Source organism: Populus euphratica, unplaced genomic scaffold (genome assembly GCF_000495115.2).
Source record: "Populus euphratica unplaced genomic scaffold, PopEup_1.0 scaffold12.1, whole genome shotgun sequence".
Taxonomy (NCBI): domain Eukaryota; kingdom Viridiplantae; phylum Streptophyta; class Magnoliopsida; order Malpighiales; family Salicaceae; genus Populus; species Populus euphratica.
Window position 1 is genome coordinate 1,275,104 of NW_011499858.1, and position 27,123 is coordinate 1,302,226.

Genomic DNA, 27,123 nt, shown 5'->3' on the forward strand with positions numbered 1-27,123 from the left:
CACAACCAAAATACACTCACTCTTTTCCTTGACATCTCCTCTCCTAATTCTGCCCCTCGCTATATTAAAAGAACCTATAAAATTGATGTAAAAGAAGGCATGATAATCATGTTTTTTGTACAAAATAATTGACATTGAGGATTTGAATTCATCCCAGGGGACCTGATCAAGTCACCTAAAAGAACTTTTAGAAGCTCTTCCCCTTTTATAAATAGATGAATAAGAAGAAAAGAGAAGAATCCAAAGAGAGAAAAAGGAAAAAAAAGTGTTTTAAGCAAAAAAAAATTAAGTTTGTTTAAGCCGGGAGGTTAAAGAGGAGAAAGAAAAGGATGAGAAAAAGAAGAGAGAAAAAGAAAAAAATTCCGTCGGAAAACCTAACAATAAAAACTACCTAAAAACCCCTTTATCGCTATGACCATTGTTGTCTTCGTCACTGGTAACAATTGTAACAACTCCTCATTATATAGAACTAATCCCGAGGAAAGCCCGAATTTTTTTCATTTTTTTCATTTTTTTCTCTTGGATTATAGAAATTTACTATTCAATATATATAATTAAAAATTGAAAATTTTAGTATTTTCTTTGCCATTAAATTCACTAGATGATAATATTGTTGTTTTTATCTATTATTTTTCCAAACAACAACTATTTTTATATTGTTATTGTAAATGTTAAAAATTGATTTTTATATTACATCCAACAACTTCACAACAAGAAAAGAAATTATAATATTCACCCTAACACTACTACTTTTACCCCCACCAAACAACATAGTTTCCTCCTTAAAAAATATATTTGTTAATTTAAAATATAAAATAAATACACTTGTTCCTCCAAACCTAGCGAGTATACCTTACCCCTCTTGCTTTCCCGAAATATCCAAGATGAAACACATAAGAAGAGATAAATCTCTTTTATTTTTCTTTTTCTGCACACTCGTTCGATTCTCCTGATTTTGATGATAATACCTGTACATCTGTTCTTGTTCGTTTTTTGTTTTTAAAATTATTTTAGAAAAAATTTAAAATGTTTTTTACTTGAAATTAATAATTTTTAATATTTTTATATTAATTAAATTTTTTTTTGCTTGAAATTAATATTTTTTTAATATTTTAATATTAAAAATAATTTTTGAATAATAAAAAATAATTTTAATATATTTTTAAATAAAAAATACTTTAAAAAATAATCACATTTTCAATAAAGTTTAGAAAACAGAAGAGAGATGATGTGATATAAGACACGTGTCCTGAAAACCTTGAAACAATCACATTTTCAATCAAGTTTAAAAAACAGAAGATAGATGATGTGATATAAGACACGTGTCCTGAAAACCTTGAATAAAAAACAAAATAAAATGGTCACCGCTAATCTATCCAGCAATGCAGTTCACGATCTCAAATGATTCATGTGATGGCTGCATCTTTATTGAGCCACGTGTAGCAGTGGAGATATCCTAGCCTTCATTTCCAACATTAAATCTGAAAATTAAAAAAATATAAAAACAAGAGTTATAAAAAAACATGAAGAGATTGAGATTAAATAACAGAAAAAAAATGTATTTATGATGAGATTTTCATTTTTCAACTTTAACCACATTAGATTCTGCAAATATTTTACTTGACACATAGTTCATTTAATTATTTATTTTATTATCAAATATATTTGAGAAATAATTTAATAACTAAATAAATCATGATTTAATTATATTATCTTCTCAATAATAATATATCTTTTAAACATGGTTTTATGAGTGGAAAGATCTCATTTTAAATTAGTTAAAAAATTTAATGTCCGTGATAAAATAAGAAAATTATGCTATTCATCTCAAATATTACAAGTTTAACTACAATAATTTCTTATATTTGTTTTACTGTAGCTCTTTGACCGCACAAAATATTAAAGTATTTACTCGGTGTTATTCCTAGTCTTAAATACAAACGCACTGCACACTAAACCATGCTGAGTTCCTTTTGGTTCTTCGGTATTCTAACTTGATCTTCAGCGTCTAAAATTCCCAACCAAGTGGCTTTGGATGAAAATCCCAATTTGTCCCCAGTCGATAAATAGCTGGAAAACCATTTTTTTTTTATACATTTGATTAAATTCCATGAAAATCATAAAAGCACGAGGTAAAGATTAAATATGATTTTTTTATTGTTTTTAAATGTACTTATGATTATGATTATGATTGTTTTTTAAATAATTTTTTATATTAAAATACATATTAATGATATTTTTTTATTTTTTTAAATTATTTTTGACATCAACATATTAAAATAATTAAAAAACACTAAAAACTTATTAATTTGAAATAAATAAAATAATAATAAAATTTAAAATTTTTAAAAATATTTTTAAAACACATGAATTAAATGGAAACTATTAATGAAAGAAATTAAATGGAAAGAATCATTTTTCTAAAGAGTAAGTTAATGTAATTATTTCCTTCTAGTAAAGATCAACATTGATGATGGTTTTAAATGAATTTGTTAATTAACATTTTATTTTGAAATAAAAATAAAAATTGTTTCGTACAAAAAAAATAAGAAATTAGCAATATAAATAAGAAGTGATGCTCTTTTTTTAATCTTTTAGTTTTATTTTTATGGTAATAATCGGGTGATTATTATGATTGATTCACTTTAAAAATGTTTGTATAATTGAATTATATAAAATAAAATAAATTTGATATAAAGAAGCAATCACTTTAAAGTCATAGAAAGAAAATCTTATAATCATTCTCAAAATCTCTTTTCATCCGATTATTTTCACAAATCAAAAAGTTTTTTTTTAATATGTTGATAATACATTAACCATTAATTAAATAAGATAACACAATTTAATAAAATTAGAAATAGTTTTTTTTTTAAAAACAACTAATAAGAATTACATTGATTTTAATGATTATTTCCATTTAATTTCATAACAGAATTGATTATTTTTAGATTTGTTGATGCAGACTGTTATATTAATTAATAACTCAGACTATAATTTATAAAATATTATTAATTATAACTCGAGCGTCATAAATTTTGTCTAGATGACGAAACAAAAGCACAGAAAACACCTTCACAAGTGTAAACACATCAACAAGCTTTGTAGATTCCGTGATTGCTGAATATTCTTCCAAGAACCTTCCTTGTATTCAGATTCTTCTTTCCTTTCTTTATTGGCAATATAATTAGGTGCCATTGTCAAGGAGAATCTTCTCTATTTAACGACCCTCACCACCCCCTCATTTCTCTACCTCCATCTTCTCTTGAGTCTGTAAGTATTGTCATTGTCTATCTACCGTACGAGATTTTCAGCCATGTCTTCCCTTAACGATCTCATCAACATCAATCTCTCTGATACTACTGAAAAGATCATAGCTGAATACATATGGTACCTCCTCTCTTTCTCCCTTGTCTATGATCATATATATATATATATGATCACCCAGTCACTTCATTTGTGTAAAAACTCTTCTTTTTTCCTTTGTGTGTGCAGGATTGGTGGATCGGGAATGGACTTGAGAAGCAAAGCAAGGGTAAGCGTGTTTTTTTCTTTTAATCCTCTTGAATTATGGGTCTTTTGTGATCGGTGTTTCACTTTCAGTTCTGTTATATTTTCAACAGACTCTCCCAGGGCCGGTGACTGGCCCTGCCGAACTTCCGAAGTGGAACTATGATGGTTCTAGCACAGGCCAAGCACCTGGTGATGACAGCGAGGTTATTTTATAGTATGTACCAATCTCTCCACCATCTTTTTATTCGCATGCCAATTTACTTTTGATCCTGATCTGTGTCCAGACTCTGGTTCCAGTATTAGGTAAAGAAATTCAAGATTTACTCGTCAGTAATATTAGTTTTAATGAATATTTTCCATACATTAAATATATGGATTCTGAATATATGAATTGTTAATTAAAAAGAGTGTTCTGGGGAATAATCTCTTGTTGTTCTTAGATTTTCTTGAAGATTCCATGTTGTTTTAGATTTTAGCTATTACCATATCTGATATTTCGGCTCTCTTGTTCTCGAATCTTGACTGGATCAGCCCGCAAACGATATTCAAGGATCCTTTTAGAAAAGGAAACAACATCTTGGTAATTAATGCTTGCCCTTGGCCTCTTCAAATTATTCCCGTGACTTAAAGATTATATAGATATTTTTAGCACATTCAGCATAAAATCCAAAAGGGTAAATAATGTCTTCTGGGCTTTAGGTGATGTGCGATGCATACACACCAGCTGGGGAGCCAATTCCAACAAACAAGAGGTTCAATGCTGCCCAGATCTTTAGCGACCCTGTTGTTGCCGCCGAGGAGCCATGGTAATTATCTCACCTAATTCTCAAGAAGAAAACACACCTAGTTCATTCCTCCTCGAAGAAATCTCATCTATTGTTTTTCTCATAGCAGAGATGGTTTTTTTTTATATTTTCCATCGACATGTTATATCATATGGTTTTGTGGCCATCATTGGCATGGAATTTACTCTGCCGCAGTGATAAAACTTGCCTTGTCAAGTCTGGTTGTGATCAAGAGTGTCTGTCCTTTTCAAGTGGCCCAAGACATTAATTTTCCTCCCTTTAAAATGATATTACTCTGGCTTTTGCATATCAACCATAGCTCACAGGACCCATGCGCTTGTCCTGTGATTCAACACCATACCAAGTTCATGCATCAGCTTCTCTTCCTTCACAGCCCAACTTGACACAAACAGTGGCCTTAGTTGGTGGTTAAACTCAAGGAATCACGCAGGTCAAAGTCTTCGTCCAGGAAAAATGGAGTTGGTGGGATGTGTCCATAGCTTAATTTGTGGTTTAGAAGTGCGTTGACCTGGCCCAGTGAGGTTGGGAAAGCTGAAAAAGAAGGGTAATTTTTGTCCAGCCAGAAGTTGGGTAAATCTTAGTCGAAGTGATTTTAAGGATCTTGAATTAGATTTATTTTGTGTCTCGGAATGGGTGCAAACTTGTTTTAAAAATTTTTAATTTTTTTAAAAATAATTTTTTTTATGTTTTTGAATTTTTTTGATTTATTCGTATAAAAAATAATTTTAAAAAAATAAAAAAAACTTTATTTTATATAATTTTAAATAAAAAATATTTTAAATCACCACCATTATTATAATTTCAAATAAATAATTTTGACTCTGTCTTTGAGGATTTGATCGATCTTGCTTGCATATAAATTGCCCTGCCTTCTTGTTGTTGGAAACGTTCTTGCTATCATCATCATAATAATTTATTTTTTAAAAAAAAACCCTTCACCTTATTAATTTGTTTATGTAGACAACTAGCACATCTTTATCAAAGTTTCATGATGCAATTGGAACTATGCGTAGTCGTCTACTCAGGTAGCTTATAATGCGATGATGGCATGCACCAAGCAATTATTTGTCCTATATGTACATTTTGAGCTGGAATAATCATGTTAGGCATCCGGTTTTTTTTTTTAGTATTGAATTTACTTTTTAAAATATTTTTTATATAAAAATACTAAAAATAATTTTTTTATTTTTTAGAATTTATTTTTTATATTAGCACCTCAAAATAGTTTAAAAATATCAAAAAATTTAATAATTAAAGAAAAAAACCTCAAAAGTTTTGAAAAATAATATTAGAGTATTAATTTCTTTGCATGATTTACATGGGTTGTCACAATTAAGTGATTGTGTTTGTGGTTAGGTAATGGTCTGAGTCAATGTTTGATGTAGCATGTAAGCCCTAACCGTACTTGTCCACGTTTGGTGGCTTTTCACATAGAAAGAAAAAATATTGGAAGTAACTTTGGAGTTGATTATTCAAATATCCCTTGGAGTCAATCATGAGGGCATGAAATAGTCAACATTGGGCCTTAGAGTCTTATAAAGTAACGCCCACAAACTCCCATTGGCCATGCTAGCATTTTGTCAAGTTTTTCTTAATTGACATTCTGAAAACAATAATCCCAGGAAAACTCTTCTGGTATGGTATATGTTTGAATAAGGTAGGCCATAGCTGTTAGGTGTCAGCTACTGCGACAGAATCAAGTGCTTACCTACTCCCTTGCAATAACGATGTTGTAGAATTTAGCAGCTGGTTTTTCATATGCTGGCATGCGAGAATCAGTTGGGATTATCATGAATGAATCCTTAAATAATTAAGAAAAAAAACTAATTATATCACAGGTGGTCTGTCAAATTCTCTACCGCAACAGAGGTCAATCATCATAAACTGGTTTAAAATCTATCCAGAAGTTAACTACCATTTGATACTTACTTGTGAATGTCCTATACGTTATGAGCAGGTATGGAATCGAACAGGAATACACTCTTCTCCAGAAGGACATCAACTGGCCCCTTGGATGGCCCGTTGGTGGCTTCCCTGGTCCTCAGGTTTGGAATTTGTATCAATACCTGTTAACATGCTTGTCAGATATGTTACCTGAATGCCTCTTGACAAGTTCTGTCAACATGTATACGTTTGCAGGGTCCATACTACTGTGCTGCAGGGGCTGACAAATCCTTCGGCCGTGACATTGTTGATGCCCACTACAAGGCATGCTTGTATGCTGGTATTAACATTAGCGGTATCAATGGTGAAGTTATGCCTGGTCAGGTATGCTTTTGTTTTAATATATCAATCTCGTTTGGATATCAAGGTTTCTGTTTCTGTTATTTTTGCTGATATATGTGCTAACGAGTTGGGTTAATTAACAGTGGGAATTCCAAGTTGGTCCTTCCGTTGGAATCTCTGCTGGTGATGAAGTGTGGGTTGCCAGATACATCCTCGAGGCATGTGTTGCCATTCTTGTCAATTTATTTTCTTCTTCAATGGAATCTTCTAACATTTTATTCTGCTCGGTCATGCAGAGAATCGCTGAAATTGCTGGCGTTGTGGTTTCTTTTGACCCAAAACCAATCCCGGTTTGTGTTCCAGCAGCAAATTTGCCTTTCAGTTTCAAATCTTGAAGCTTTTAAACCTGTTTTGTCAGCTTGTTTCAAAATACTTTCCATCTTTCAATTTACTCTCTTTTCATATTCGTATCCAGGGTGACTGGAATGGAGCTGGAGCTCACACTAACTACAGGTAATGCACCAAACCAGAACCTTATAAAAGAACCTCATTATATGCTCAGGGACCTTCGATTCTTTAGAAACGTAAACGTGTAAAAAATACTTCTTTTGATGGTCTTCCCTAAATCCCCCCGTCAGCACCAAGTCAATGAGAAATGAGGGTGGAATTGCTGTGATCAAGAAAGCCATTGAGAAACTAGGCCTCCGACACAAGGAGCACATAGCGGCCTATGGTGAGGGCAATGAGAGAAGGCTGACAGGTCGCCATGAGACTGCTGATATCAACACTTTCTCCTGGGTGAGTTCAGCTCCTTGGTTGCTTTTTTATATTTTCTAATATAAACTCGTGTCATTGTTGTACTTTGGATTTCGTCTAGTAACACATGCACTGTCCAAATCATATAGGGCGTAGCGAATAGGGGAGCATCCATCCGCGTTGGTCGCGATACTGAGAAAGAAGGAAAAGGTAAGTGCTCTCTGTTAAGTCTCATCCCAGACCTCACAGTTGCGAATTGATAGCATCAGCTTATGTCTCTTTGTCATGACTGACAGGTTACTTTGAAGACAGAAGGCCAGCATCCAACATGGATCCCTATGTGGTCACTTCAATGATCGCAGAAACTACCATTATCTGGAAGCCATAGAGAAGAAATTGATTATTGGAAGATGATGGATGGCCACAGGCCCACGATTTCTAAATTTAAACTGCTCCTCTCTCAACCGAGGAATATTAAATAACGCTTTATATCTTTCTTTGACGTGCTTGATTTGTTTGTGTGCTTTGGATTGATGGCTTGCTTTTCGTTTAGTTCCCATTTTCTTATAGCTTTCTGTAAATGCCAGTGTTGGCTGTTGATCATCTGAAAACATGTTCAACTCCTTTTTAATAAAGAGTAGTTTAGCTAGTCACAATTTTCTGCATTTTTCAAGTAGTTTCTGCATAACCACCTTTTCTTATCAGAAATTCCAACCAAACCCTTGAGTATGATGTCTCCATCAACAAGAAAAGTATAGCATGGAATGGTTCATGAATCCAGGCAACGTCCTGGGAACCATTCTTGCAGATTTTTGTAATGTGCTGTATGGAAAAGTTCTTGCTTTTCATTTTTTTGATATATATTTCTATCCACCACTAATGAGAAAGAATGCTTGAGTCGATGAACATTCTTGTCAAAATCCCAAGTCGAAACTTCTCAGACATACCTTTTGAGACCTTGATTTTTTTTGCCCTTACTGGTGCTACTTCGATGTAAATTCGAGCAGAAGATTGCAGAAGAAAAATCTTAGACTAGAGCTTCAGCGTTCTAATGCTTTAAAAAAAAAAAAAACCCAACGAAACTGGTTTCTGCATTGCTAACACTCCTAAGGCTGGTCACTGTGTTTTTGTTCTTTTTTGAGAGGGCTACTGCATTGCTAACACTCCTAAGGCCGGTCTCTGTGTTTTTGTTCTTTTTTGAGAGGGCTATAGAGCTCATCTCAATAATAAGTCACCTATTAAATAAATACTCCACCAAGCGTGAGGAAAATACTGTCATTGTTCAACCGGAAACAGGCAATCATGGATTGTCACAGTAAATAGATAAATTAATTTGAATTACCACAGTGATTTGTTTTTTAGACTTTTTTTTTTCTTTCTAGTTACACTTTTATATATCAAAATTAATGACCAATTAAAGCATATTTATTAAGAAAAGGCAAGATTCAAAGATAAAAAACTAAATTGAAAAACACAACAAAAAGAGATGATTTTTCTAAACTTAGGACTAAATATATACTTTGATCCTTCAATGTTTTAAATTATAAACTTTCAGTCCCTAACAATTTACGAAATTCAATTTCAATCTTAAATCTCATTTTACTTATTTTGATCCTTAGTTTGAAAAAGAACAGAAAATATGGCTAGATTCGGGTGATTAAGAAAGAAAATCTTAGTTGCAACTTATTATAATCATGAAAATATGTGTTTTTTGTGTCAATGAATTCCTCTTGGAAAAAGAATTTTTTCAATATATTTTCTCTCTTAAACTTGCTTCAAATAGTAGATCTTAACTTAAAAAGATTTTTGATTTCGAGATAATTATAGGTTTTTAAGCTAATTTTTAGATTGTTAAAGGCTATAAATATATTTTACAAAATGTTTAAGGTGTTTCTTTTCGAGTCAAAATAGAATTGAAAATGAGTTTTTCTTTATTACAAACGAACCAACCTGATTTCTTAGTGATTAAAGGTTGTCAGAATTTAGATAGAGCAGATGATGCGTTGCATGCTATTTCTTTTCAAAAAATTAAGGATAAATAATAAGAAAATTAAAAAAAAATGCTTGAGAATATGGAATGCTCCAGACCCACTTGACTTGACTGAACCTTCCTAATATGAGAGACTATACATTTTTTAATTTTTTTAATATTTTATTGGTTATAAAGATTTTTAATTTTATAAATATCTATTTTTGAATTCATAACTTAGTTCATGAGTTTAATTATTTAGTTTATTTTATGTACAAAAATATACCAAGAAAGTCTATATACATATTTTTTTTATTAAAAAAACTATTTTAACCTGAAACAATTGACAAATAGTTAGTAAACAAACTACTTAGCATGCAATTCACTGCAAATCGGTTCAAATATTTCTTATAATGAAGAAATAAAAAAGTGCATTATTTTCAACTTATAATTAAAAAATAATAGAGATTTAATATTCTTTTTAATATAAATATAATTAAAAAAATTAAAAATAAACACAATCACCAATAAATAAGAGGTACTTATACATTTCAAGTAGGGCATGTTGGTAGCCGAACTTTGTTTTTCATGACAATATTAAAAGCACCACAGCGTTGTCTTCTTGATGGGAAGATGCGTGTGTATAGTAGAGCAAAAATTAGGCTTTAGTCAATTTTTTTTTTATTTCATTTAATTTTTATATATATTTTAATTTTAATTTTTATAATTACTACTTTTTAAAACTAGTTTTCTTGATTTATCTTATTTTATTTAGTTTCTTGTTATTTTTTTTACTTAATTTGTATACCAAATTTAATCCTTGTTGTTTTAACTGTTATTTATTTAATTTTGGATGATTAGAAAATTTTCTTTGTGGTTTTTTTGTTTTTTTTTTGTGAATAATCTCGATCTCATGATTTGGGACACAAATTTCAAATATTAATTTGATTTAATTTTGATTTTTTTTATTCCATCGATAGACACTATGTTGTTGGACCTTGAATTTCATATTTTTTTTATATTTTTTATGCGGGGTTATTCTGATCTTATATCCCAAGTCATAGATTGATCAGATTAACCCAAGTTGATTTGAGTTTTTTTATTTTTGAGAGTTTTTTTTTAATTGATTTTTTTTTAACATTTTTTTTATTCCATCGATGGACACTATGTTGTTGGACCTTGAATTTTATATTTTTTTTTATATTTTTTATGTGGGGTTATCCTGATCTTATATCCCAAGTCATAGATTGATCGGATTAATCCAAGTTGATTTGAGTTTTTTTATTTTTGAGAGTTTTTTTTTAATTGATTTTTTTTAAAATATTTGCCTTTCCTCGCCTAGTGTACTTAAGAGTTGATCTCTATTATTTTATTTAATATCTTTTGCATAGGCTTATCCTAGTTTTACTATTCCCTATGAATTTGATATGTTGACTTGAGTGAAGTTTTTTTTAATATTTTTTAATTATTTTTTTTCTAGTTCATCTTTTAATATTTGTTTTATTAGTGATTGAGCTTCATATTTCTTCAACTTTGTTTTTTACAGAGTTACTCGTTCTCATTCAATTTTTGTTTGTAATCAAATAAAATTATTGAAATCTTTAATGAATATTTAGAGGGTATATTTTCATGATATTAATCTTTTTATTTTTTAATTATTTATTGCTTTTTCTCTGTTTTACAATTATATTATTGAATTAACTAAGTTTTTTAAACTCATTTAAATCAATAACTTGAGTTTTATATTCTTCTTGTCCCTTTAAAAACACCAAACACCACTTTGTTAAAGTATTTTTTTGTTAAGAAAAAATTGATTTAGTCTACATTATAGAACAAGAGACCTATTTAGTTATTCATAAAATCAATAAGTTCTAAAATATGGGCATAAACACTTGTGTTTGTGCCAAAATGTGTCGTTAGCCATAACATTCAAAATGTGTCAAACAAAAGTAATGTTTGACATAGTGGTTTAATTATATTTTTAATTTTTTTTTTAATTTTAAATTAATTTTGTTATATTTTTTTTGATTGTTTTCATATGGTAATATTAAAAATAATTTTTAAAATTAAAAAAATAATATTTTGATATAATTTTAAATAAAAAATATTTTAAAAAATATTTTTAATTATATTTCCAAACAAGAATTAAATGGGTATTTGAGATTGCGGTTGAATTAAACATTTGAAAATTTTTGATTTTTTTAGTGTTAAATTATTTTTTAGTGTTTTTTTATTTTTTTAAAATGATGATATCAAAAATAAATTTTAACAATTATAAAAAATTATTTTTGTATATTTATAAACAAAAAACACTAAAAAATATAATTTTTATCACACCCTAAGAGGCACGTGACTGAACTTTGACTAGGTTTTGAAGTTCTTAATTCATCAACGTTAGTAATCTTTTATGAAGCTTTTTCGTTTTTTTTTGGCAGTTAATTGACTGGAAATGTTAAAGAATTAGCTATATAAGGGTAAAATTACTTAGCAAGCGGCAAAAATTCTTTTTCATTCACGTGAATTCTTTATCATTCACGTGTGGGTATTTCTACATTAGAATTTTTGGAGGGTTTGTTGACTGCCCTTTTCTAGTTGGACGTGTAGGGTTAATGGGCTCATCTTAGATTTTATAACCTTGGCTTTTTTGTTAGTGTTTTTGATTGTTAAAAAGATAATAAAGTGTAAAATGTGAACTTTGAATGGAATGATTGAAATAGCGAAGTACCAGTTTTGTTTGGGTAAAATTTTGCTGCGCATATCTTGATAATTCCTCGTCATTCATGTTTATGCATTGATACATTTGAGTTTTTTTGGGTTTTGTTGAGTGCCCTTTTTTTGCCGAATGTGTATGGGTAATGGTTTTATGGCTGATTTTGTAATCAAATTCTTGTTTTTGGTGCTGTTTATGATTTTATGCGAACACAGTTTCGTTGTTTTTGCAGTACTGCAGGAGCTAGTAGGAGCAAGGAGCTACAATGTATGCGGGAATAGTTAAGTGCAGAAATCCGAAATGGGGTTCTTTCTTTCATCCATCAAAGCATTTCATTAGGCCAAACTGCCAGGACCGGTCTATGAGCTGTTCAATAGTAGCGAGGGGCCCTTTTTTGCATGCTAGTTTCATTAAAAGAAAGCTATTATATTCACTTTCATCAAGGAGCATTGCCTTCAGAAATAGTGATGGTGGTTTGCTTAGAAGGTCTAATACGTGTTGGACGGATATTCAATTCCGTGCATGTAGTTCAGGATCGGATGGGAGGAATACGAGTGAGGATAAACATGCCCCGGTGACAGATGGAGCTAGCTCTGATAATGAGAAAACCCGGCAAGAAACAGTTAGTGAAGATGCAAAGCACTGTGATGCACATGCTCGACTAGGGGAACAAGATCAAAAGGAGTGGCTTCATAATGAGAAGCTTGCTATAGAAGCTAAAAAGAAGGAATCTCCGTCTTTGACTAGAAGAGAAAAGTTTAAAAATGAATTCTTGAGGCGAATTGTTCCATGGGAGAAGCTGCATGTTTCCTGGGATAATTTTCCGTACTACATCAAGTAAATGCCCCAACTAGTCTTTGTTATTTCTCATCAGCCTCTTTTTTTTTTCTTTTTAATCTTAAAACTACTAGGTTCGGCTATTACTAAATCACTCAGTTTGGGAAATTCATTAATGATTCATGTTCTCTTCTAGTGAGCACACCAAAAATACTCTGGTGGAATGCGTTGCTTCCCATTTGAAACATAAAAAATGCACCACTTCCTACGGGGCTCGTCTGCAATCTTCGAGTGGGAGAATTCTGCTCCAGAGTGTTCCAGGTCGATTACTAACCATCTGTTTTGAAACTTGTTTGCTGCTTTGTTTCATTTTTTGTTTTATATTCTTGAGTCCTATTGATAAAACCAAAAATGAGCTTTTGAATCAGTTAGCCATGTCTTGATGCCATATACAGGAACCGAGCTTTATCGGGAAAGAACTGTTAAAGCACTGGCACAGGATTTACAGGTTCCCCTGCTGGTGCTTGATAGTGGTGTTCTTGCGCATTATGTAAGATTAAGACAATTTCTGGATATTTCTGATATCCAAACTAAGTTTTAGTGATCATTATTTTGATCCTGTACCAGGATTTTGGAGATGATGAGTGTGTACCAGATGATAGTGCAGAATCTGTGGAGGATGGTATTTCAGAGTCAGAAGTTGAGGACGAAAATGACGCAGTCAATGAAGAGGAGTGGACAAGCAGTGTTGAGGCTAAATCAGATTTCAGTGATGATGATGCAGTTGATGTAGAGGCAACTGCTGAGGCATCCCTGAAGAAGCTTCTTCCCTTCAGCCTAGAAGAATTTGAGAAGGTATGTTTTCTAAAGTATCAGCTGTCTGATACAAGGTATTTTACCACTCACTGTTTGGTGCAAATTGGAGGAATGGTATGGAGTGGATTAGGAAAATATTCTGTGAGATGCTAACTTGATCTCATCAACACTAGGTCTTGAATTGGGGATAATATAGTGACTCGGAAAGCAGTTCCACTTGTTTGATACAGACAAGAGTGTGTAAAGGAAGGAAACATGTGATGATGGTCTCAGAATGATGCTTTTGATGTTTTAATATGCTTGACCAATTGGTTTCTTATTCCTTTTGCTGCTATGGACCTTTATGAAATTATGGCTGCTGAAAAAAATTTTCAATTAAAACTTATTGCTTTCTAATTTTTCATAATTAATTTTTATTTTGTGGATTGTGGGCAACCGTGGCAAACTGTAAATATTTCCTAATTTCTGGTTATCAGAATTTTTATTTTTTAATGAAGAGCACGGTAGACTTTCTGACTGTGTATTCATATTATGGCAGAGAGTCTCTGGAGAATATGACAGTTCCTCCAAGTCCTCAAAGAATGAGGCTGAAGACACTTCTGAGACCCTCAAAAGGCCACTTAATAAAGGTTACTTTTTTCCAACTATCCTTGCACCATGCTTTTATTTATTTTCCATTTTAGAACTATGCTCTGTAACATGTTTTTTCCCTAATTGCCAATGTATTCTCTGATAAGTGCAAACATATTTCTCTGATAAGCTTTCACTAGTTTCTGTTTTTCAAATAAGTGCAAACATATTTCTCTGATAAGCTTTGTTTCCATTCCTTTGTATTTTTTAAGGCAGTCATTGCAGGTTGGTTTATGGTGGTAATGTTTCTAGTAGTAATAGTAGTAGTAGCTGCTGCATGTTTTTGAGTGAAGATGCTATCATGGCCGTGCTTGGATTATTTGATGTTACGATGGTATTTGAATTCTGATGGTTTTCATGTTCAATTTGAACAAATTTAAATAGCAATATTTACAGTATTATTGTGTTATTGTTGATTTTAGGCATTTTGCATTGCTGAATTTTTTTTTTAAAAGGAAGTTTGACATTTTTTATGGTTTTCTCCATTCATCCATTTATCTTGCTTTGTCATCTTTTATTAGGGGATCGGGTGAAGTACGTGGGGCCATCCATACGCATTGAGGCTGATGATAGGTACTATTTCATCTCCCTTTTGTCGCATTTAAGACATAATAGATCTTTCCTCTTTTTACACATTAGCAAAATAGAAAGTTCAATGTCATAATTAAATATTTTCTAAATGTATACATACAAGGATGCAGATCATTCAATGATCTATTGAAGGACCTGTTACAGATCTAAGAGTTTGACTCGCTTCTTTGCTATACATTATATTTGTTGCTTGTGTATGTGTGCTGTTCTTAACAAATCACATGCTTTCAAAAAGAAAAGAGAACCAAAATAAGGGGAAAAAAACTAAAAAAGAATAAAGACAGGAAATTGTCCTGAACATGCATACAAAATACAAATTGTTAGATGCAGAAATACAATAACAGTATTCAAAACAAACAAAACCACTTATTTGCAAAAGGCTCAGATTTGAAAATAAGATGGTGGCAATCAAATGACTGGTTTGATACATGACTATTAAGACCACGGGTATTCTGGTCATTTTTTTTTAAAATCATTGTGCTTAACCTCGCAGATTTGAAAATAAGATGGTGGCAATAACAGTATTCTGGTCATTTTTTTTTTAAAATCATTGTGCTTAACCTCATCAACCACATAAAATTTGACATCACAGGTTTATATTGGGGAAGATACCAATATCTGATGGTCTGAAAAATGCTTATACCACTAATCCGTGGCTGGTGGGTTGGTTAGTTGTCCTGTTGTGCAGAACTGAACCACATAGACGGCACTGTTTTTTTTGCTGTTGATAGATGGGAGAAAGTTAGGAGAGGTTGATTGTGGTACAAAAATTAGAACAAAAGAGCTCACCCAAATCTCTTTACTTGTCTGCTAAGGATATTCCTTTGAAAAAATTTGCACTGAACACCTTGATGAAGCAAAGTAGCTGAAAAAGGCAATGCTTGTTTCAGAAAATTATTGAGCTATACCTGATTCAAATGTGATAATTATTGTGAACGCTGATATAGATGACATTGCATTGGTGACATTTTATTGGAGCTGCTTCTGGCCTAGGTGGCTTCATTTTCTGTCAGGATACAATTCACCAAGGCATTTCCTTTCATTTTCTGCTTTCTCTTTTGTGAATACTGTACCACACAGAATTATTTTCTTTGGTGGGTGGGATTACATGTTTCACAAACCTGGGGATATTAGAGGTTCTTACATTTTGACATGTGCTTCTGCTTTTGTATCCTAGATCTAGCAATTCCTACTCTGGTCCATTCTAGAGAGCAAGCGGAGATGTTTTGTTATCTTGTATTAAACAGTTAAGTACTTGCATGTTAAATGCGAGTTCCAACTACTCAGCATGGTTCCTACCTTCAGAAAATTCTCCAACTACCCTGCTAATCACGATAAATTTTCTTTTAAAGGTTAATTGTTTGGGATGGGGACCTAACCCGGTAAATTTTGTCAAGCACTTTAAGTATCCACTGCATCTTCTTTTCCCGAAGCATTTCAAATATTTTACACCAGGGATTCCACATATTGATATTCAGAAAAAAAAAATTAAGTTCAGAGGGACTTACAGCGATAAAGACACAAATATCTACATACTCATCAAATTTAAGCAAACATGTAGATGCTTAAGGAGGCTTAAAAACATCACTGGTCATGCTGTTAATACTTGCATGCCATTTTTAACGTAAAAAAAGAAATTCAAGTAATATATGTTTGCCTTCATATAGAACTTTTAGGCATCAGTAGGAAACTGACAATTTCCTTTTAGCAAATTTGCAGCATATAGATGGATGAGACAACACACAAAGTTGTATAGTATCAGCACTTTTGAATTTGTTATCAAAACAGCTTTTGGTCATTATTCATTTACTTAGTTAAGAAACAACTATTGTCTTAGGTAGAGTGGATGATTCTGGTGGAGTTGTCATTGACCAGCAGTGTGTTCTTGGTACACAATTCTAGATGATCATTTGTTGGCGCTGCCCATCTGGTGGTGCTTGCTAGATTTAGGTCATAAAATGGTCTGCTGCTGTCTCAATATTCTGCAGCATTGCTTACCCTGTTTCTTTCAAGTTCAGATGCCCCACGGAAATGCAGAAGCTTTCAGATGTGTTGATTTATTACATTTGACAGTTTGAAAGTGTAGAAAGAGTGGTGAATAAATAAGAAGTCTTTTGCTTTTCTAAGGCTTTGTCTTCTAACACTGAAATGCCAACTTTATGAGGTAGTGCATGATCTTCAGCATATGTTATGATTTAGCCTTACATGCTATGCTTTGGACTCATGTCAAGTGAAACTTGTGATAAGTTATTCTGACCATAAATTATCTTTGCAATAGCTTTAACCAGATATAAGCTCTTATTTTTCTTAAAACAGCATAAGATCACCTTTAGTCTCATTAGACTTGCTCATTTACTTGGACTAACAAAGCTAAGAAAATTTTTGTTATAGGCTTTGGAAGAACTTTAATTCAATCGACATTAGAGCGCATGCACTTTCATATTTCCTGCGCTCATGACATTGGCAGGCAGAACTTTTGATCAGAGAGAGTTATGTTTTCAGGCCTATATCAAGTGGTCAACGTGGGGAAGTATATGAGATGAATGGAGATCAAGTCGCTGTTATTTTGGATATTGGTAATGATAACAAATCAAATGAAGGAGAGAAGGATGAGAAACTCCAAGAGCAGCCTGCAAAAGCACCAGTTTGTTGGATAGATGGTAATTCCTTGCACCAGTAACTACTTAAATCGAAATGATGTTAAAGTTGATGAAGGTCATCAGCTTTATGAAAATTGTATGAGGTGTTGAAGCATCATTTGGATCTTTGAATTAAAAAGCCCAATCTGGAAATTTAAAACCTGGCTTACCCCTTTAACTATATAGGTGGCCTGTGTTTGCATGGGTGTAAATAACCGAACTTTGGCTGATGTACAGCTAAGGATATCGAGCATGATCCTGATACCGAGACAGAAGACTGCTATATTGCGATGGAGGTTCTGTGTGAGGTATTATTGTCTGATATTTTCTTTTGCTGTCAATCGCTACTTGTCTTGATTTTGCTGTTAAGATTAATTTTGGTCTTCCCTAATTTGCAGGTTTTGTGTTCCATGCAACCCATTATTGTCTATTTTGCAGATTCTTCTCAGTGGTTGTCTAGGGTGGTTTCCAAGTCAAACCACAAGGATTTTGTAAGCAAGGTGCAGGAAATGTTTGACCAATTACCAGGACCTGTTGTTTTGATTTGTGGACAGAACAAAGCTGAAACAGGGTCAAAGGAGAAAGAAAGATTTGTAGGTTTCAAAAGTTTATCAAGTTATATGCACTCATCCACATACATACACGTTGGAAGCATTTGATTCCCTTTTCAATTGTCTTTCAAGCTGTGGATAACATTCATTCCATTTTCTTCTCATTTGTATCCTTTTCCTTTGAATCTCATACTCAACAGACAATGGTTCTCCCAAATTTGGGTCATCTGGCAAAGCTGGTAAGGCTTGCAAAACTTCTAAAATGTTAAGAATTTGAAAGAAAATCTTAAGATTAGTATCATATTTATCAAAGGCAGCTTTGAGCTTTGCTATTGTTTAGGCAGCTTTGAGCTTTGCTATTGTTTCTATGTAATTAACCCAAAAGTGATTTTAATTTCCAGCCTCTATCCTTGACGCATCTCACTGAGGGACTCAAAGGGGCAAAGAGATCCAATGAAAATGATATATACAAGCTCTTCACCAATATTTTGTGCCTCAATCCCCCAAAGGTATGACTGTTGTATCTTTCTGTATTCTGATATGTTTTAAAAAATGAAAAGACGCATGCTGTATTCCAGAGTAACTGCAGTTGTAATACTGTCTTGTTTTTCAAGTTTTTGTTTTAGTTTTACCTTCTTACCTCGTTCCTCCTCTTTCTTGCGATCCCTTAATGTATGGTTTAAACCTTAATAAGTGTGTGTGTACGAGTGATCAGTGTTCTACACAAACCAAATGTTGAATTTAGAGCCAAAGTAGTTAACCCCCACAATTTTATGAAAATGTAATGTATGCCGTTTAATGCCTAGAATGGAACAAAAGTGTTTTTTGCAGGTCTGCCTGTGTTTAAGGAAATGTGCTTTCCTTTGAAGGAAATTGTGATGGTAGCATGTTTTTACTGGCTTTGGTGTCTAGTGAGATCATGACTGAAGCTTACTTGGAGGTTTAGATGGTAGGGTTGGAACATGAAATCCTTCTCGTCAAACTGCACTGGCTTCTGTCCTGATGAGATCTAATGCTTTACTATATTTCCAATGTGGCTTTATCTCTCTGTTTTTTTTAATCATTTTGATTGTATATTTTTTTCCCTGCTGCATACAGGAGGAAGATCTTCTTATAACATTCAATAAACAGGTTGATGAGGACAGGAAAATTGTTATATCGAGGAGTAATTTAAATGAACTGCACAAGGTAGGGACTCACTGTAAAAGGTTGTTTCACCATGGCAGTGTTATAGTTGCTTTACTTGTTAAATGGAGTGGACTTTTTAAATTTCAAGTTGCGCTAGGTAATTTGATACCCATGCTTTTGTGCACTATTTGTCTTTGGAATTTGCTGATATAATTCTAATGCAGGTTCTTGAAGAAAATGAGATGTCATGCATGGACCTATTGCATGTAAACACTGATGGTCTGATTCTAACAAAGCAGAGTAAGAAACTGAAAATAACATATTTTTAGCTGATTTCTGCTTATTATCAAACTGTTGGTTCTGTATCTAACATCGCAAAATCTGTATGTTGACTGTGAAGTTTTTTGGGAAAAAAGTAGCTGCTCAATTTTACAAATCAAAGAAGGAATGAAAGTTTTCTTCACCAGAAAAAAAGTCTAAATATCAATATGATAACCTTTACCTTTGCTTTTCTAAAAACGTTTACAAGCCTAACTAGTTTGACAAGTTCAACTTTACAAATGAAGGCTGAACAATTTTTTTTTCCTTTTCTGATACACCTTTTGGATCTGTAAATTGACATGTCATTTTTGTTTTGCAGAGGCTGAAAAGGTTATTGGCTGGGCGAAGAATCATTACTTATCATCTTGCCTGCTCCCATGCATAAAGGGGGACCAATTGTCTTTGCCTCGTGAAAGGTATACCTACCTCATGCTTGTATGTTAGTCAAAGTTTTGGGATGTCAAAGCTGATATCTATTCTTTTCATGTAAAGCCTTGAGATAGCAATCGTGAGGTTGAAGGAGCAAGAAACCATATCTGAAAAGCCATCACAGAATCTGAAGGCATGTGTAACAATTCGGTCTTCTCAATGGTTTGAGAATGTTGAGAGCTTTACATATTATATGCTCATTGCTAATGAATAGAAATATCAGCAGAACATGGCCAAGGATGAGTATGAAAGCAACTTTGTTTCAGCTGTGGTAGCTCCGGGTGAAATTGGTGTCAAATTCAGTGATGTAGGTGCTCTTGAAGATGTGAAGAAGGCTTTGAATGAACTCGTCATTCTTCCTATGAGGAGACCAGAACTTTTCTCTCGTGGAAACTTGTTGCGGGTACTGATTTTACACCTAATATGCACAATCCTTGTTAGCCATTTTTCAGTGCATGATTTTGTAAAGCCCTTTCCAGCCGTGCAAAGGAATTTTGCTTTTTGGACCTCCTGGAACTGGGAAAACCCTTCTTGCCAAAGCACTTGCAACAGAGGCAGAGGCAAACTTTATCAATATTACTGGTTCAACTCTTACTTCAAAGGTACATTAAGAAATTGATGCTGTATCCACTTATTTTAGGTTTAAGTTCCAAGATGCAGACCTTAGCTGTGTTTCACGTTCTCTTGCCTACAATAATCAAGGTCACAAAATTAGCACTGATATGTATGCTTCTGTTTGTAGTTTTGGCAGTAACAAATATCTTCTATGCAAACGTATTGGGTTCTAGATTCAATCATGATTGATTTAGCTGAGCAGTTTCAGTTTGTGTAGTCATTTGTTGCTCTGTTTCTGCATGTTAATATTTTCCTGTTTCCTGAGACAGTGGCTCGGAGATGCTGAAAAGCTCACCAAGGCTCTCTTCTCCTTTGCCAGCAAGCTGGCTCCTGTCATTATATTCGTGGATGAGGTGAGTTTCTCCTTTTTCATGCAAGCCCACACACTTGACAATTGCAGTAAAATAAACTGCTGCATTAGCATGAAGAAACCGACTTTTTACTTCTAAATTTAAATTCATGATATGATACCGTGCAGTTTACAATTTTTACCCTTAGTAAAAGGTAGGATGTGGATAATAGAAAAAATCTATTGCAGGACACAAAAAGTATCCAAAAACAAATCTATCTCGCTTCCTTTTCTTGCTATAAAAATGCTAGGGAAATATGGAAGTTATCTTCACAATATTCATCCTTATCTTCTCTTCCAGTTCCCAATCTTATCCTTCAATTCCAATTTTGGTGAGGGTTCAGATGCAAATGTGAATTCTAAATTTGCAATTTTATTCCTTATAATTTAAATATATGGTTATTGCCTCTTTAAAAAGTTTACGAGAAACAACCTATAGTCCGAAAACATTTAGGAAATTAAAATCCACTCCAAGATAAAAATAACAAATATGAAAAATGCTAGGAAAACAACAAAATTAGCTCAAACAACAACTTTTATGATTAATTCTTGAAGATCTAACGGTTCAATAAGCGACATAGTGGTTCTCTATAGGAAAATTGTTTGTAAAATTAGTAGGAAAAGTTTAAGCCCAGATCAATTGTTGGATCTCCTATTATCTTAGTTTTAATGTGCAAACCTAGTCAGACGCGACAAGGCCTTCTTTTGGGCCTAGACCTGTCCCTACTAGTCCATAAAAGCATTTGCTAGGCCATGTACATAATATGCTAGTGTTAGATCCTCTTTTGGTAGTGTCAGATCCTCATTTAAATGCTCAAAATCTATAGTTTCTACAAGCCTGGCTGCATCATTCTTCCCAGGTTAGAGAAAACTCGTCCTTGAGTTTTGTTCTTTCTCTAGATAGGATGCCAAGTGCTGAACATTGAAGAAATCATAAGTCTTTAGATGGCTATGATAGTGTAAGTCTATAAGCGTTGTTATTTAACTCTTGCAACACTTCATGAGAACCTATCTTTCTTTCTTTTGGCTTCTTGTATTCGCCCACTAAAAACTAGTCACGAGTAAGCACTGCCTATACTAGATCACCAATCTCTAACACTAGTCATAAGTATTAGCTAGGGCTTTATACTTCGCATTATTATCTTCTTGACTTTCTCATGAATACCATGTAAGTAATCTGCCATACCATCAGCTTGAACACCTAGGTATCTAACATGAGGGACACATATCAACTCCAACACTCTAGAAAGGTTTTGTCTATAGACGATTCCAATAGCTATTATACTCAGTTGGGAAGTCCGATTCCAATAGCTATTATACTTGAATAGACTCAATTGGGAAGTCCGATTCCAATAGCTATTATAATCAAACTCTGCTAGTCATATCCCATTGTTTTGGCTTGTCTCCTACTAAACTTCACAGCAAGTTACCAAGGCTTCGGATAAATATCTTTGTTTGCCTATCTGTCTTAGGATGATACGCACAACTAAAGTTCAGTTGAATTCCCTTCTTATCCCATAAACTCTTCCAATAACTACTCATAGACTTCACATCTTTACTGAAGTGATGAATTTAGGAATGTCATGTAAACAAACCACCTTGTTGAAGTGTAGATAGGTTATTTAGGATACATCCTTGGTCTTTTGACCATAGTTTTGAAACCTGGCTCGGCGGGTCAACCCGGGACCCGGTTGACCCAGGACTGGAACCGGGCCGGGTTTAAGAAAAAATAGGATAAGTCACCACCCGGGGTGACTTAGATGATCCGATTGACCTGGCAAAACCTGGTTGTAACCCGTTGACTATTTTTTTTGTTTTTTACCAAAACGACATTGTTTTGATTTATAAAAAAAAATATGGTTGACCCGGATGACCTAGTCAAAACCCTATGACTTGGGCAAAACCTATGACCCAGGCTTGGGCCAGGTCGACCACTGGGTCGGGTTTCAAAACTTTGCTTTCAACAGGCTATGAAAGGGGTTATCTTCGAGAACCTGTCCACAACAACAAAAATAAAATTAATGGTTCGTAGGGTAAGAGGTAAACCTAACACAAAATCCATACTAATATGCAACCACGAATGGAGTATCATTGTTCACAATTTTATGATTGGAAAAAGCAAATTGCATCCTTCTCTATTTTTTTTCCTTTTATTGCCTATAGATGTCTGTGTGATGATGAGGTGAATGGTGTTCTAATAAATAATCTTCTTTTCCCTTTTCATTTTCTTCATGGATCTAGGTTTGTGGTCATTTTGACAATACATAGTGCAAACATGGCTTTCTTTTGACATCCCTAAACACCCCTGGATTCAATCACTCTTACATATGGAATGCTATTTCATTTACTGGATTTTGCATGTGTAGGTTGACAGTTTGCTTGGTGCTCGTGGTGGTTCTTTCGAGCATGAAGCTACTAGAAGAATGAGAAATGAGTTCATGGCAGCGTGGGATGGATTGCGATCAAAAGATAGCCAGAGAATCCTTATCCTTGGTGCCACAAATCGACCATTTGATCTTGATGATGCTGTAATCCGCCGGTTCCCTAGAAGGCAAGTTTGCTATATGAAATCCCTTGCCATTTGGAGTATTGCAGCCTATCTGGTGGTTATAGATATCATATATTCCATGTATCCATATGTTGTGTGCTTAGCTGGTTTTAATAATTTTATTTCATACTTTGTTTGGCCTCGTTAAAAAAGTAAAGGAGTCGGATGATCAAGCTTCTTAGATATAATATAATTACATTTTCCATGTTTCCATATGTCATGTCTGCTGCTATTTAAAGCAATAACAATGTTTCTTATAAAATTGTGCTATATCACTGCCCTTAGAATACTCGTGGACCTATCAGATGCTGAAAATCGTATGAAGATTCTCAGAATAATTCTGAATCGAGAAAATTTAGAACCTGATTTCCAGTTTGACAAACTTGCAAATGCAACAGAGGGATACTCTGGAAGTGATTTGAAGGTAATGCAGTAATGGTTGCTCTGAATGTCAAATTTTGAGTTTCTTGGAAAAAATATAGTGCCTTGACCGTGTCAAATTTTGTTTTTCAGAACCTATGTATTGCTGCAGCATATAGACCAGTAGAAGAACTTTTAGAAGAAGAAAAGGTGATTGAGTTTAATAATTTTTTTCAGGATTTACACTGTGCTTCCTTTAATACTGGGGTCTGTGCACACTTCGTGTCTGGTTTTGTTTGAATGCTTATTCTTGGCAGTGTGTTTTGATATTAATTTTGCTCTCTTGTGTTCAGTCATGTCATTCTCAATCTGAAACTAGGGCACCTGTTTGGTTAGCTACAAAAAGTGAATATAGAGACTTTTCGTGCAAAACAAGTTCATGTTTCTGCCACGTTTCCCTTTCCCCTTCCTTTTTGAGAACATATGATCGATGGAAGTTTCCTCATCAACTACTAATGACTAGCTCATTTATAGAAAACAATATAATGCTGGTGTGCAAGAGGCTGTGCCATAGCATGCAACAAAAATAATAAACTGTTCCTTTTAATATAATTAGTTTTAAGTAATGCTCATTGTCTGTTGTATACAGTGTGAAAATTGTAAATGAGCAGAAATATTTCACTGATTTCTATTAAGATTACATGGCAGAATTTATGCAGATTCCTGAACTTTAGACCCCACCCCAAATGCACTTGCAAAGCACCTCAGAAATACCTTTGGTGTTTGCTACTGTATCACGTGTGCATCCTGTCCCCTTCCACCGAAAACCTCCCCCCAGCTGCAAACTTTGAATTCTTCGTACCTTTTGTGTTGCCTGAAGTCATTTTTACTTCTGATTTGTGGCCAAGTATTTGACTCTACTCTTTTTCCCTCTGGTCACTTTTTCTACAGGGCGGCAAGAATGGTGCAGCTCCTGCATTAAGACCACTTAATTTGAATGATTTCATTCAGTCAAAAGCAAAGGTAACAATTTGGTTAATTGACTGTTCTTAGCAGTTTCATGCAAAGAATAAAGCCAGGTGGTCAAACCATATATTCTCCTTCATGCTGAGATTATGGAATTTTTATGTAGATTGATATCTATTACTTGTTTTATAGGTGGGGCCTTCAGTTTCCTTCGATGCAGCTAGTATGAACGAGCTGAGGAAATGGAACGAACAATATGGAGAAGGTGGAAGCAGAAAACATTCACCTTTTGGTTTCTGAAACTACTCCGATCAGGTTTCTACATTAATTTATTCCTGGGGAAAAAGAGTAGTGAAGAAAAGAAACAAAGTACGCTTTCCCGTTAGTGGAGGATTGTCTAAACAGACCCCTCATTTCAACCGTCTGCACATGGTGTGCACTGGGCGAAGGAGGCAGCCGAGGATGTATAATGCAATGTAACATGCTTCCCGTTGCCCTAGTTTACAGGCTGTTTTCCTGCCATGTATATTTCCAGTAGTACCGACATCACATAAATTTTACATTTATATTCAGCGATTCTTATTATTGTAGCCCGAAGTAGCTGGTTAAGCCGAATGCATACAGTTGCAATGGGCGTCTTTAAATCTAGTTTCTGTAGTTCCTAACAAATGACTTGTGAAAATGATATGTAAATGGCTGTGCCAGTTCTTCAAATCAATGCTTTTAATCTTCTATCGTTACTGCGTAAAATAGTTTTAGGCTGTCAGCATTTAATTCATGCAATCATGCTTCACGTTATGGATCCATGTTCCCGACATGTAAGCAGATGTTGGATTTCTCCATCTCAAATGTGGGCCAAATGCATGTTTTTCATTTTTTTTTCTCTGTGGATCCGTGCTTAGATTACTCTTCAATACATTCAAGGGAGTAGGCTTTTGTTTAGGTCTCAGGATGAAGACCTAGTAAAAAACTTGTGAAACGATGAACTAGCCTCCCCTTGCTGTTTTTGTACTCTTAAAGATCACCGTCCTCGGTGTTACTTTTTTGCTTGGGATGCAATTCTTTTTCCCTAACAGATACTATGACCATCGATCTTATTACAGTATATTTTGTTATGACTAGTGTAAAAACAACATTTATTTTTTATCATAATATTCTTATTACAGTATATTTTGTTATGACAAGTGTGAAAACAACATTTATTTTTTATCATAATATTTTCTGAGATTAAGATTGTATAAAAATAAATTTGTTTACAAGACAGTTTCTTTCAACGGAGAGAGCACATCTTCTCCTCTATCGAAACAGTAAGTAAACACCGGCGTAAGAAACTGTCCTACGAGAATTTGAATCATCGGGAGACTTTCGCCAGCCGGAGATTATGGTGTAGAAAACATGCTGTCAGTTTTAATGATATGATGGAAAAAACGAAGTGCATCTCCCTCAATATTCTCCATTCATCAATGTCCACAGATAGATGAGGATGGGGTGAATGGTGTTTCAATAAATAACCTTTTCCCTGTTCTTTTTCTTCGTCGTTTCTGGTCATGGTGACAACATAAAGTGCTGCTTTCTCTTTCGGAGTTCATCCTCTTATCAATTGCTCTTACATTTCGTTTGCTAGATTCTGTATGTCTGCAGGTTGACAGTTTGCTTGGTGCTGGATCGTAGTGTTTCTTCAGAGCATGAAGCTACTAGAAGAACGCGAAACGAGTTCATGGGATGGATCGAGATCAAAAGATAACCTAGAGATTAGAGAATCCTCATCCCTGGTTCCACAAAATAGACCATTTGATCTAGATTTTTCTGTAATCCGCATTTATCCAGAAGACGAATGTTTTTTTATCTTTCGAGCATCATATGCGGATCAGACATCAACTACTCTCCCTGTGTCCTCTTGTCATTGTCAAGTCTCGAAGAAATAAAAAAAAATTGCCAACTAAAAATTGCCTCATGCCGCACGGAAATTCTGCTTACCTTATTTTATCTAGATCGTCATGTGGCATCAGTGGGGCTTCAAGCTCAATGGCAAATATGTAATATTAACGAAATAGGTCATCTGATCCTTTATAAATAAAGGTACAGTAACTCTACCTAAAAGCTCCCAAGCTTGCAATTCCTCTACAACATGGACATGAGGTTTCCTCGAGTAATTAAGGATTTTAATAGAGATTGTAAATGGAAATAATTATCAAAATAGCTATTTGTCAATGTTTGCTTAATTTCATAAAACTTTGTGTGTACAATTTAACAGGAATAATTGGCGAGGGGAAATCATTATTCATCCCCTCCCATGTTATTCTTAAACCGGATATTATTTGATTTAAAAAATAAATAATTTTTTTTAATTTTATTATTTATCATTAAATTTATTAGATGTGAAGTTTTATAATTTATTTTAATTTATTTTATATAAAATTATTTCA

The 27,123-nt window shown here is 33.6% G+C and overlaps 3 protein-coding genes across 6 annotated transcripts in view; 2 read left to right on the plus strand and 1 right to left on the minus strand.

Moving 5' to 3' along the window:
* The window catches only part of LOC105123958 (nucleolin 1-like), a 25,062-nt gene extending 9,253 nt beyond the window's left edge, over nt 1-15,809 (minus strand). For both annotated transcript variants that reach the window (XM_011023758.1, XM_011023757.1), the window contains exon 1: nt 15,768-15,809. In XM_011023758.1, the coding sequence (XP_011022060.1) occupies nt 15,768-15,794 (27 nt within the window). In that variant the 5' untranslated portion in view covers nt 15,795-15,809. The remainder of the gene's footprint in view (nt 1-15,767) is intronic.
* Nucleotides 3,107-7,954, plus strand: LOC105123957 (glutamine synthetase cytosolic isozyme 1-1-like). Its single transcript, XM_011023756.1, has 13 exons — nt 3,107-3,387; nt 3,493-3,532; nt 3,621-3,724; nt 4,042-4,090; nt 4,210-4,316; nt 6,274-6,361; nt 6,456-6,584; nt 6,686-6,760; nt 6,839-6,892; nt 7,018-7,055; nt 7,181-7,340; nt 7,448-7,508; nt 7,595-7,954. Exons 1-13 carry the CDS (start codon nt 3,314-3,316, stop codon nt 7,684-7,686), a joined length of 1,071 nt encoding a protein of 356 aa, XP_011022058.1. The 5' UTR covers nt 3,107-3,313; the 3' UTR covers nt 7,687-7,954.
* LOC105123956 (uncharacterized) overlaps nt 11,609-27,123 on the plus strand; it is a 16,134-nt gene continuing 619 nt past the window's right edge. The window contains exons 1-24 of one of the 3 annotated variants that reach the window (XR_841978.1): nt 11,609-11,660; nt 12,210-12,814; nt 12,951-13,075; nt 13,210-13,304; nt 13,382-13,609; nt 14,109-14,199; nt 14,722-14,773; nt 17,294-17,451; nt 17,668-17,738; nt 17,829-18,023; nt 18,182-18,220; nt 18,383-18,490; nt 19,080-19,169; nt 19,334-19,409; nt 19,750-19,846; nt 19,923-19,992; nt 20,086-20,262; nt 20,339-20,461; nt 20,744-20,827; nt 23,190-23,374; nt 23,657-23,795; nt 23,885-23,941; nt 24,683-24,754; nt 24,890-25,204. Coding sequence is in view for 2 of the 3 variants with exons in the window: in XM_011023754.1 (XP_011022056.1) it covers nt 12,243-12,814; nt 12,951-13,075; nt 13,210-13,304; nt 13,382-13,609; nt 14,109-14,199; nt 14,722-14,773; nt 17,294-17,451; nt 17,668-17,738; nt 17,829-18,023; nt 18,182-18,220; nt 18,383-18,490; nt 19,080-19,169; nt 19,334-19,409; nt 19,750-19,846; nt 19,923-19,992; nt 20,086-20,262; nt 20,339-20,461; nt 20,744-20,827; nt 23,190-23,374; nt 23,657-23,795; nt 23,885-23,941; nt 24,683-24,754; nt 24,890-24,997 (3,012 nt within the window). In the remaining variant the exon portion in view is untranslated. Of the gene's footprint in view, nt 11,661-12,209; nt 12,815-12,950; nt 13,076-13,209; nt 13,305-13,381; nt 13,610-14,108; nt 14,200-14,721; nt 14,774-17,293; nt 17,452-17,667; nt 17,739-17,828; nt 18,024-18,181; nt 18,221-18,382; nt 18,491-19,079; nt 19,170-19,333; nt 19,410-19,749; nt 19,847-19,922; nt 19,993-20,085; nt 20,263-20,338; nt 20,462-20,743; nt 20,828-23,189; nt 23,375-23,656; nt 23,796-23,884; nt 23,942-24,682; nt 24,755-24,889; nt 25,434-27,123 lie in introns of those variants that run through there. The other 2 variants (XM_011023754.1, XM_011023755.1) reach the window with 2 other exon arrangements.